At 42.3% G+C, this 12,417-nt stretch overlaps 1 protein-coding gene across 13 annotated transcripts in view; it reads right to left on the bottom strand.

The window, feature by feature from the left end:
- The window catches only part of KANK1 (KN motif and ankyrin repeat domains 1), a 108,869-nt gene that overhangs the window by 43,657 nt on the left and 52,795 nt on the right, over positions 1-12,417 (bottom strand). For all 13 annotated transcript variants that reach the window (XM_085529200.1, XM_085529201.1, XM_085529198.1 and 10 more), the window contains one exon: positions 127-243. In XM_085529200.1, coding sequence (XP_085385326.1) covers positions 127-163 — 37 coding nt within the window. In that variant the 5' untranslated portion in view covers positions 164-243. The remainder of the gene's footprint in view (positions 1-126; positions 244-12,417) is intronic.

The raw sequence follows: 12,417 nt of genomic DNA, 5'->3' as shown, positions 1-12,417 counted from the left end.
AAAGTAGTTTTCACTGTTTAGTTCTGACTCCAGATATCTTCCCTTTCTGCTGCTTTCACAATGTAAGAAAAAAGACAAGCCAGAAAACTTAATGACACAAAGTGGGAAAAGCATCTGATGAATTACCTGCAGCACTGCCGTTAGTATTTGCTGGGTAGGCCATGTTTGCTCAGTGACACATCCAGAACTACGTTGTTAGCCGTCATGCAAATGTCACGCATGAAGTCCAACCAGACATGCAACCTGAAACAAATGAAAAAAGGCAGTTAAAAACAAACAGTTTTAGAAGTTAAGTGTGTTAAGCAGTAGGCATTCTTGAGTGCTTAAAGTCTTATCTTCAGTGCAAGCTTCAGCATTCACTCAGTTTCACTTAATTAGTCCCAGCTATCACATGCTGACAGCAGCCAAGGAGGATCAAATGAAACAACTTTTTTGGGGGTCAACCTTCAGCTTTTTTGCTCTTTGTTTCTACACAAAAGGTCCCTCTCATTTATTTGCACCCAGTAAGTTCTAGACTGCCCTATGTTTTATGGGGTTAGAGGGTGCTAGATGCGTGCCTCCACCTGCTCTGCTCCCACATCCATTCCAACACAGCTGGACAAATGTTGGGACTGATGACCCTTTCTGAGCTCACGTGTCTCCCAAGACAGGTAAGGGCAGAAGATCCCCACCAAAGGCACAGCCATGACCTGATCAACAACTTGGCTGAGAGCTGCCCCATGAAACACTGGCACAGGGAGCTGGCATGGACCCCTGGCCAGGGAAGTGCACAGCAAGACCAGGTCCGAGACAGCATTGGTGTTGATATTTGGATGCTTTGTTTTCAGTCCCTATATAGCAGAACAAACAGGGGCACATAAGATCTGGCCATGAGTTGCTTTGAGAAGAGGAGCCCATCTGAAGCTCAGGCTGCAGGAGAGAATAACTGGCTGCAGAACAGAAGCCAAACAAAAGGCTTTTCTTCTGTCCATGCAAAGGTAACTTTGCTGCTGCCCTCATCCTCAGAGCAACAGAATTTAACTCAGCCCATACTGTTGAGAGCCTCCTCCTTGGCTCCTCTTCAAGCTTTCAACAATCCAAACAGCATTGCATTTTGTTGACTCAGAAAGGTGGAGCTTAGGTGTATGAAGAACACCGTGCTTCTAGGACCCTCGTCTGACTCATACTGACAGCTGCAGTCACATTTTTCCAATTACATTTGATTTGGCTCTGACAGTACATGCATGGAAGTATTTAAAAGCTAAGAAGATTAACCCGGGAAAAAAAAAATCCAGGAAAGAATTAGTGGAAACAATGTGTATTTTGAGTCAAAGATACACTGGTGGACAGAAATGAGTTGCCTCTCACAAGTGATAACACTCCATCACAAAACCTAATATAGCTTAGTTTTCCCCTTCTGGGAACACAGGCACAAATCACTTCATTTTTAGTACAGTCCTGACATTAATTTTCCAAGAATGCAGAAAGACCTCCATTGCAAGTCCTCCTTGCCAAGCTCTGCTATATATTCTAAAATGAATGATCTCTTGTTGAAAAAATGGCAGGGACACAAATCTGTCAGAAAGACCATACCAGCAAGAGGCTTAGAACAGTATAAAATAAAAACAAAAGCAGGCCTCCAGCATAGCCTATGACGCAAAATGGCCCATCACAAGGTTGCAGACATAATACAGTAAAGTATCTAGCTGGCTGTGCTAGCAGCTGGGATCAAAGTTTGAAATCTGTTAGCTTTTAGCAAAATATTAACTACTTCCTTCCAAAGAGAGGAATTCTAAAGCATTATTCAGCACAGTAACAGGCCTCCCTACTTTCACTGTACCCCTCTACTATGCAGCATGAGGCTTGCAGAACAGCAAAGCAAGCCAGCTTTATCAGACAGCTTGTGTCATACCAATCCACCACTTCCTATGAAACTGGAAGCACAGAATGTTCAAGGTTCTAATAAGTAACTACCTGAAGTGACTGGAAAAATTGTTTTTGTGTGTTTTGTTGTACGTGGGTTTGTTTGTTTGTTTTTAATGAAGTGCAATTGCAGTTGATAATCTGCACATTAAGCAGCTGTCAAGGTATGGAAGAAAAATCTAGCCTGGCTCGTCAGGCTCACAGAGGAAAGGAATTCATGCTGTTTTGAGCTGTAACAACACAGAGAACTGCATTTCTTGCAAGTACAACACCATTTTCAGAAAGAAACTCACACCAGAAAAGCTGCAGTTCAGCAGAAGCCTCTTGTGACAGCAAGGCCCAGGACAATCCTCTACAGGCCACTTAAAATACACATAAGAGAAAAACTTAGCCTGTTCTACCACAGCACGTTCTGCAGCACAGAGATCTTACCAAAGAAAACTAGAAGTGCTTATATATTCCCTTCCCATCTCTTCAACTTTCTGCCCATGTAAAAACATGCTCACCCCATGCCTGCCTGTGAATTCTGTGATTTACAGACCCTAGGGCAAACGCAAAACAAGCAGAGACTAGCTATATGAAGACTTCTGCTCAGTGCCACAGTTGTTTCAAGTGTTTTGTGTTAGATATTCAAACTCTCTTCTTCCCTGAGGTTCAATAGCAGCAACCTTACACACACACAATCCTCAGTTTCTACACACTATCATGACAACCCAGCTTCTACAGGTTTTTCCAGAAAGGTGATTCCTTAGGCAAAACAAAGTCTATGTCCTAATCACAAGGGACAGGAACCTTAGTCCTCCTTTGTATTGCATATCAACAGGACACCTACACCCATGCTGGTATTTCTGAGCCTGAAATACCTGAGCATACACCACTCCTGACATTATGAAGCAGAGCTGATGACACAGAGGCACAGACCATGTAGACAGTACAGGCTCCCACCAATGCAAACATGAGATGCTCTAAAAAATAAACAAATAAATAGATGTAGTACGGAATGGAGGCAACACATATAGAAGACAAAGGTAACTGTTCTTAACCCAGAAAAGCAAAAGACTCCAGAAATTCTTTCTGACCAGGGCCCACAGTCACATATGGTCAATGGTGACGCATAAGCACTTCTTTATGGGATTCAGCAATTCAGACCTTGGCTTCCTAGGCAGCAGAGCCTTAGACTAAGTAGGTATGCATATAGCTTTCTTTTTTTTCTCATGGCATGCATGGACTGCTAAAATTAAACACACAAATTGATCACTGAGTAAAAGCTCCAGATCTGCAAATAATCTGAACCACTGTGAGTACAGCTGGGACATTAAGATGCTGTTACTTAAAATTTGGACCTAGAGTGGGAGAGCAGGATTCAAAGGTACTAGCTTCCAGTTGCTCGGATGGACTCACTCAGACTCCAGAGGGCAGGCTCAGGAGGAAAACCAATCTATTTAGCAAGCACAGTGATTCAACAGGGAAAGGATTTAACAGAGCAAGTCATCCATGAGACAGAATACTTTAAAAACTAGTACTGCTCCATTTTTGCTGTAGTACCAAACTTCTTCCTGACGCTTTCCTCTTATATGTGGGTCATCCTGACAGCAGAATTTGTCCAGTTCCATTCTGCAAGACAAATCACATTTGCAAAAAAGAACCAAGTCACAGGATGCAAGATCCATCTAAACACATGGATGGTATTTTCTCTAACTTCAAGAGGAGCTGGCACTGGAAAACCCTCTTCCTGCTCAGCCAGAGGGACAAGCACTTTCCAAAGCTGTGCAGCTCTACAGGAAACAGGAACATCTGCAGCCTAATTCACATTCTCAACCAAATATGCCAGGTGCAATTTAAATGAAGCAAGGACTAAAGCCAGCAGCAGCAGGAGAAGGAATGTGGGGAGTTGTGGTTGGTTATCTGCCCTGGGAGAATGACTTCATAGATCACTGATGTTCTCTACTCATTGCCAACTCTCCTTTGTTTGAGTTCTTTTTATCCATATGTTTACCAATACAGATGGCAAAAAAAAAAAAAAAAAAAAAAAAAAGCAGAGAAGCAAGACTTGTAAGGAAAAAATCATTTTTGTTGTTGTAGCTGTCCTTTATAATTAGATACACTTAAAAATGAGGTAACAATGCAGTTACATGAGAATTATTCTTCAGGTCAGATGCAGATATGTGTAGACAGGAACAATTTCAAGTTTCACTTTTATGCAGCAATTAACCAGCATTCACATTCTTTCCAGAGATAAAGTCTTTTTAATGTTATTATCTACATCACAAGCAAAACCATGCAACTTCAGATCCTACTTAAATCTTACTAACTTAAGAAAATAAATCACTGACATGGGCTGTTTTGCCTAGGCCACCCTAAAATGCAAAGGTATAATTCCCTGAGATCTGTGTTTCTTGTGGACTCTCTTAGGCAATAATCTGTTGTTATTTAGCCTCCTCCAACATCAGAGATTATTCTCACAATAAGAATCTTTTCTTCTCCAAGATCTGCAGAAAAATGGGAGCAAAAGAAGCCTTGTAATTTTTTCAGGAGGCTCACTAATTAATAAGATACAGCTACAGTCATCATGAATTTACCTGCCTCCCTCCACTTACAGCACTGGCCTTATAAGGTCTGTGCACACCAGAGCTTCAGGCAAAAGCTGAGTGCTGTTAAGAAGAGCGATGGCTCAAACTCTGAGATCTGAGTCAGCAAGCTGAAGGAGAAAACAGGCAGAGAGCTTCTTCTGAGGGCACAAGCTTCCCTTCTGCCACAAAAATCAGACCCAATTCCAAGCTTTGTTGCTTTTGAACAGCAATTTGCCAGCCAACGCAATGTCAGGCTCTAATTCTGAAATTATACTGGAGTTAACCATTTGTCATTCTCACCAGGATGTCCTGAACTGTCTTCCCTCACCCAACCAGACTTGCACTAAGCAATCTGCCTGCCATGTTATTTCCACAAGCAGTGAATAAATTCACAGCTTTCACTATCATCACACATCACACTATCATCAGAGTCCAACATGGTTTTCTTCTGCATACTTCTCCAGAGTTTCCGCTTCACTCTTTCAAACTATCTGCTGCAAAGGAGCAGGGCTTTATTGGATTGCTTTCAGTACAGATGATGCCTTGGAAAATTGACTACCCTAAGCAACCCAGTGGTTTTCAAAATCTCCCCCAGTATTGCTCTGTTGCCTTCATTAACAGCAGTGCTCTAACACCAGCTGTTAGCTCTTTGCTTCCCTTCATATGGAGTTATCCCACGTGGGTCTGAGGGATCCAGAAAAGAAATCAGCTGTTTTACAAAAACCAAGCAACAGGGGAACAATTTCAAAATAGCACCCAGCAGACACAGATATAAGCAGCATCTTGTGATGTACCCAGACTTACTTCCAACAGCAGCAGCGGGAGACACTATTTAAAGAGAGGATACTCAGGCCTGAAGATAAGTTAATGTCTGTGCTTCTTGTGCTTTCCTGGCACCTATAATCGATAGGGTGGGAATTTCAGAAGGTATTCCCAAGTGGGAGACTCTCATCATGAACAGCACATTACTAAAAAGCAGTCTGCAATAATAGTTTCATAAAATGGGACAAAGTACATATGATACTTTTCTTAGCGTAATCAAGCTTGGCTGTAGGACCCAGTAATACATGGGAAGGAAAATCTCATTTTTAGTGATTTTTCACAAGGAAGAAAAGAGTTGTAACAGAATCTACCTGCAACAGAAGCAGCTTCACCTCAGCCAGAGAGCAGACACAGCCCCCTAAGAGCACAAGAGGTAGGCCTACCTAATGGACTTTAAGTAAGCACGCTTGTTCTCCAAGGTCCACCAAACCCAGTGCTACCCAAAAGAAGCAGTTCTCACTATGAGGGGTAATATCCATTAGTAAAAGGAAGTCTTTCCATAGCTTATGTAGACTACAGGTGGCATGCTTTTGTCCTTGCTGATAAAGACAATACCCAGTCTACATAGAATTGGGCTAAAAGCTTCTTGTCTTTCCTGGTCTGTTGACTATGTGGCCTACAATCAACATGCAGGAGTATGATCGTGCCTCAGCTGCTGTAAGCCCGAGCACAGGCAGGTATATTTTGATGATACCCATCACACAGTGCTATCAGGACACCTTTCTGTTCTAGAAGTCATTCCCAACAACATTGCAGCCTTCACATTATATGAGCAAAAGGCCTTTCTGAAGTCTGCACACTTCTGTAACTCAGAAACCAATTTCTGTTTATACTGGAGCAAAAACATCTCAACTAGAAAAAGAAACATAATCCAGAGTCAAAAGAACAACTTTTTTTTTTTAAACCTGAAATTCCTAATGCATGATGTAGAAGACACTCCCTTTAGTTTATGCATATGAATTATGAGTCACATTAAAATACATAAATTCTGGCCAGTACAAGATTGCAATAGGCTGTAATGCTGTGATGGGGAGCCATGGGATTCAACTAGGATATTCACTTTTGCGTATATGTGTGTGTGGTGAAGTGGGAGAGATAAGAGTTTCAGGGTTTGAGGGAGTTCAGTTCGGTCAGCCTTGTAGAGGGAAACAAAACACAGGTTGAGCAGTGTTTTCTTCCACCATGACAAAGACTCAAATACAGCGCCAATAACAAACAAAAAGGCTCCCAGAACCAATGTTAATAGGAATGAACGCATGTTGGGGGCTGTGCACATATCAGATACAGTACACTTTCGGCCTCCTAGGTGCTGACAACAAGGAGCTGCTGTGCCTGACACAAGAAGCAGTTCCACTTTCTCCTCTCCAACTGTACATGATTTACCAGTCACATCTGTCCATTCAATATGGCAGAACACAACAGCAATCTTTCCACAATCTTGGCTTAAGCAGTAAGGAGTAAAGGACACATGTACATCCCAATGCTTTGAATGTTTTTGCTTATTTAAAGGGTAGATAAAGGTTGTGGTAAACGCACTCATCATGGGTGTTTATGAACATGAAATACATTTAAGACAAGCTGCAAGTATTTTGAGGCACAAACTCTGCTAAACTGGCAGACTGAACTCTTACACAAAGTGCCCAAATATTTAGTTTTCACTTACATTTTACCATCAGTACAAATTTTAGAAACAGACGAATCTCAGTATGTCCCTTCTTGTGATTTGAGGTCTGAGACACCACACAGAGAGCAACAATAAATATGCTATGACAAATGAGTGGCATGATTGCAATCATGATGTGGCAAGACTGTTGCTGACTTATATCCAGCATATCTACCTCCCCACAGCTCTTCCTGTGCACTACGGCCACAAACACACAGCTTCCTCTTGACCAGGGAACACATCCAAAACACTCTGAAGTCTGTTTTCCCCAGCTAGCCCAATGCAGCATCCCCTGGGAACTGCCAGTGCATGCATGCTTCTTCTTGTCTCCTCCCCTGGCCACAGACCATCTCTCTGAGGCTTTTTCCTTCTCCTTCAAAGCAGCAGCTGGCAGCAAACCAGTGCAGATGCTCATCTCACAGTTCGCATTCACCCCAGGGGCATGCAGGTTGCTCTCATTCCTCTTCCAGAGCTATCTCCACACCACACTGAGCCTGCACACTTCTGTGGCAGGGAGATGGGATTTTACAGCAACAAGAACTTGTGAGCCATCCCACTGCATACAAAATTGCCTCTTATTACTGAGCATGCAGTGACCCACAGAGCTAACTAACACTTTGGCTTGGAGTTGGAATGTGCTAACTGGAGGCTGCCTAGAAGCAGCCACTGCAGAGCACAGCAGAGGCAGGCTGGTTGGGTATTCTAAAAAGCTTCAAGCTCAACATTAGTTCTGTGCAATAGTCACACAACATTGAAGGCAGCCATTCATTACTTCTTTCATTTAGGAATTCTAGCAGATTCCCTGGTGTGTTGCTTTGCACATGCTGCCATGGGGAGCTCTTTAGGAGAGCTGCTTACACACATGCAGCTTTCCAGATGTCTGAATGTACACAGTACTTCTGCCATGTGCAGGACCACAGCCTGCAGCACTGAGACTTCTTTTTGTTCATCAGTCTCAAGCCAGTACTCTCAGCTTTCACTCCAATTGTCTGTCAGCCAAAGTGATATCTCAGCAATGACACGAGCAGGGACTTTATGAACAAGGGCCCATCTGTATATCAGGGCACTGAAGGACACAGTTAGTGAGCATGGTGGGGGTGGGCTGATGGTTAGACTTGACGTTAGAGGTCTTTTTCAACCAAACTCTCCCTAATCCCAATACACAAAGTTCTCCTATGAACTCGCAGCTGAGATGTAGCCCTGTGCTGCTCAGTGAATGAACCAACACTGAGCTAAAAGCAGATCCCTGTGTCTTCTTGGAAGAACTGCAAGAATGGTGTATACGTACACACAGACATTTACATATACGCACATACATACACACACACAGCTTGTTCATATCTGGTGTCTCTCCCTTCTCACCCTCCTCACCCCATCTATAATGAAGAACAGAACAGCTAAATTTTAACGAGGTCTGTCTGTCAGGAAAGAAAAGGAAAAAGCTTTTAAGACTTCGGTTCCAGTTTTCTGGATCAATGTGGAACTTAAAGCTCCATTCTATATCCAGTCTGATTTCCCTAAAAAGGAGGGTATTTTCAGTGATAACTTTCCTCTGATTTTAAGCCTTGATAAGTGTTTTGATGAGGAAAGTCCTAGCAAAGAAGTTTTCTCACAGGCTTTGTTCCAAAACATGCTGAAGATCTTTTCCCCTACCTCACTCATTTGGAGAAACTACTTATTTTCAACACTTCTGTCATTAAGGACTCATGAAGACATAAGGAACTCCAGTATCCACCTGCTCACATTCCTCAGAGCAGCAAGTTCAGTGCCAAAAAGCAGGTAATGGGAACATCAGTTCATACACATCTATTTGCATTTACTGAGAGGGAAGTGAATAAGCAACCAAAAATGCTACAAGGCAGCATGATACATTAGGATTAAAGAGCTTTTCAAGTACCCTTCCTACTGCTACTTTTGATCTCTTCATTTTCTGAAGCCATGTTAACTACCCTACTGGGAAGTACTACCTCTACCCTTTGCACCTCCCCACTGCACTGGAATGACTTTTGCCTTTTCCCTCATAATACAAGACCAAAACCAAGCACAGAAGTTACAGATGAGCTTATGCTGAAATGTTTATTGCTAATTATTAATCCATGTTTTGCCCTTTGTTTCTGGCAATGTTTCTGACATAATACTAGTAGTAACATATTGCAAAGAAACCGAAGCAAAATGGCATGCTGATGTTAGAGCATGCAGTGATACTCCAAAGCTGAAAAGGTGTATGCTAGGCAAAAGTTTCCTCAATTAAACATTTTGCTTTCTATTCCCTATTTTTAAACAACGTCATATTTCTTACATACATGCATTACGTTTCTTTGTTTCTCTACTTGAAAGAGCCATTTCCTCTGCAGTGAGGCAGGCTGTCACCAAGGCTGAAGATCCCCTTTCAACTGTTTCAGCTGGAGAGACACACTGAGAAAAACACACTGATTTTCAATATGTTCAAAAATGCAGAGTACAAATCTGTTGCAATTTACCTCCACCAGTACAGAATTACTGGTGCAAAATACCACCTTCATACAAGAAATCAGAAAAATGGACCAGGCAGTGCTGAGGTGAAGTTTGTGGAAGAGACACTTTACATAATGCAATGCTGAAAACAGTGTGCAAGTTCTTTAATCAAAGGCTTAAAATAAGTAAAATTTACTTATGTAACTGAATACAACTGAAGCATTAATTTTTGCTAAATGCTAATTATTTCCCAGCACATCTAGAATGAGGAAGAAATCATGAAGAAGAAGAAAGGAGTAGGTGACATTCATATCTGAGTGTACGAAAAGACTGCAGTTCTTACCTGCTGCCATCACACTGAGTACTCACTGACATCAATATAGGACATTACCAAGAATGAGAAATGCTGAGTTAGGTCACACATCAAAATAAAGTTCTTCAAGAGTGAAAGCCAGCACTAGCTCCCTTCTAAGTATAGCTAAACTTCATCATACAACAGCTGAGGCACATGAGTCTACAAAGACACATGGACAGGCACTATTTTCATGAGCAGTTGTGTGGTGAGGCACACTCCTTAAAGGCCATCTTCAAAAGAAATAAGTGGTGCTTATGTAGTAAAATTCCTCTGAAACTGTGTTTACTTTGCCCTGTTCCCTCTCCCTCAAAAACAATTTGAAACTAGATGACAAGCAAGGACCAGTATAAGCTGCGGCTGGGTCAGCCCTAGTGGGCACTGCATAGCTCCCAAGTTGATGTGCAGGATGGCAGGGCTGTTTCCCATTCTTTCTGGATCTGTGGGCAAACACCTTGCCCCTCAGGACCTGAGAGGCCTCTCTGCAGCAACCTTCAAAAAGAGTGTTACTTTCACCCATTCATCTAGTAGTGCAAAATGCTGTAGAAAAACACATTTCACAAAGCACAGTGCTCATCTGTGTCATCACTGCTTGAAGGATGATACATTCTCAAGCTCTTTCCTGCATGATGCTGAGAGGGGCTAAGTCTTAATGATATAAGCGCTGCAAAGCTGAGCACCATGCAGAGCTCATCTCAACAAAATCCAAACAGGGACACCAGCAGCCAACCTCTCTCCACAACACTTAGATACTGTCTGTGGGCCACTACCTTTGTTACTCAGCTTCTGGTGTCAAGGCAGGTGACTTCTGATCACTATCAGGTGAAATCTGCAACGTATGTTTCCAAATTTGCTACAGATTCTTAGTGGGCATAGCAGCCATTAAAGACTGATGGGAAACAGACATCAGACTTTTTGAGATGCAGCTGGCCCTGGGGGATATTGCACTAGCTTGCACTTACTGCATGCATGGGTGGAAATTTGCATTGGTTGGAAGTAGGAGGAATCATTCACAGGAAGAAAAGATAACCAAATCTCCCCGTGAGTGCATTTCAATTATTTACTGCCAACTCTCTCACACCAACCTCTAATTCTAGACAAGATCATTTATTAATTGTATTGATTTAATTTATTGTCTTTATTTCCTAATCAGTCTATTATTGACCTTATCAGATCTACTGATTAAAGGAAGGTTATTTAAGCATACAGTGAAATCTGCCTGCAGTAGACTTATGCTGGTTTTAACAAATTTTCTTTAGAAAAATTCAGTCTTTATAATGGATACAATCAGGAAAATACCTCTGCTCTTGGCTAGATGACAGTTCCTGCCCCTACACCACAGGTTCTGCTGTAGCAGCACAATTCCAAGTTAAACTGTGTGAGGAGATGAATCTCAAACTAAGAGGCATGACATTTTTGGCAGGAACGTTTCCTACCCACATATGGAGACTCCTCAGTTGATGAGGGGCAGGAATGATGAGGACCTTATTTGAATTTCAAGAGGTATGACTACACTAAAGCTGCTATACCATATTTAGAAAGTAACCTTATGAGAGCTGGGCGAGTAACCTGCTAGACGTGCATTCTGCAGCTTGACATTCCTGTCAAAAGCCTCTGAGATTTGGGCCAACCACCTACAAGATATGCTTTCCATATCTTTTGGGCGTTAAGCCATTATACAAGTAAATTTTTCCCTGAAGAGGCATTTATATGTGACGTCACTTTTAACACTAGGGAATATGCAACACTGGCATTTCCTAAATTCAGATCACTTGATTTAGCAAATATTGATCTTTCAAGACCAAATGTCTGAAACAAACCCTGCTGTCACCAGACAGACCTTCACCTATATGCTGTATGATCCATGTTTTCTTACAACCTAAGCTAATGGGCAAGGAATGGCTGTAAGACTGATTGAGAAGGCACAACCTGGAAATGGCAGCTCTGTCAGGTGCTGCAATGAGCAGTGCCCAGCAGCAATGCTGGTGGAGTCCCAGCCCCAAGCTGAGAAAGGCAGCTTTTCTACTTTTAGTCTTTCCTAGGGCAGCTGAAGGAAAACAGCCTACAAAGCCTCCTCTGGCTTTAGGGGAAGAGTTTTGCAAAAGATGGTAATGGGACATCAACTCATCTCTACCAAATGGCCCCACTTCCAATTACTGCTCTCCAGCCAAGACGTTTCTTTCAGCTAAGTCAGGTAGCTCGTGCTCTGAAAGCTAACGGCAAGTGCCACAGTTTCACAAGGTGTCATGGAGAATGCTAAAAATAGGCAAGCATGGCATGCAGAACACCTAACTTTCCCATGCATTAGCAATAGAAATGTGCAAGCCCTGACGCCAGCTAACTGATAAGCAACTGCTTCAGGAAATTCAGAGTAGTGCTGAGCCCAGGCTCAGGGCTGCAACCACAGCCCCCAGCAACAGCATGTCTGTTCCTTCTTGGCATGTTTCTCACCATGTAACAACACTGGAAGTATTTAAACTGCCCAGTGACTGACAGATTGATTGGACTCTTATGTAAGGCCAAAAATATCAGAAAGAAATTGAAAAGCATTTTATTCCATCGTTCAAACAGGAAGATGTTAGTTTGTTGGGGCATTTTTCCATTTTTTTGAGGGGGTGGGTTTGTGCCTTGTATTTTTCCCTGCTTGCTTTTAA

Source organism: Coturnix japonica, chromosome Z, assembly GCF_054131305.1.
Source record: "Coturnix japonica strain WE chromosome Z, WE-NBRP24, whole genome shotgun sequence".
In the NCBI taxonomy this organism is placed as follows: domain Eukaryota; kingdom Metazoa; phylum Chordata; class Aves; order Galliformes; family Phasianidae; genus Coturnix; species Coturnix japonica.
This window is presented reverse-complemented; position numbering and strand designations above follow the sequence as displayed.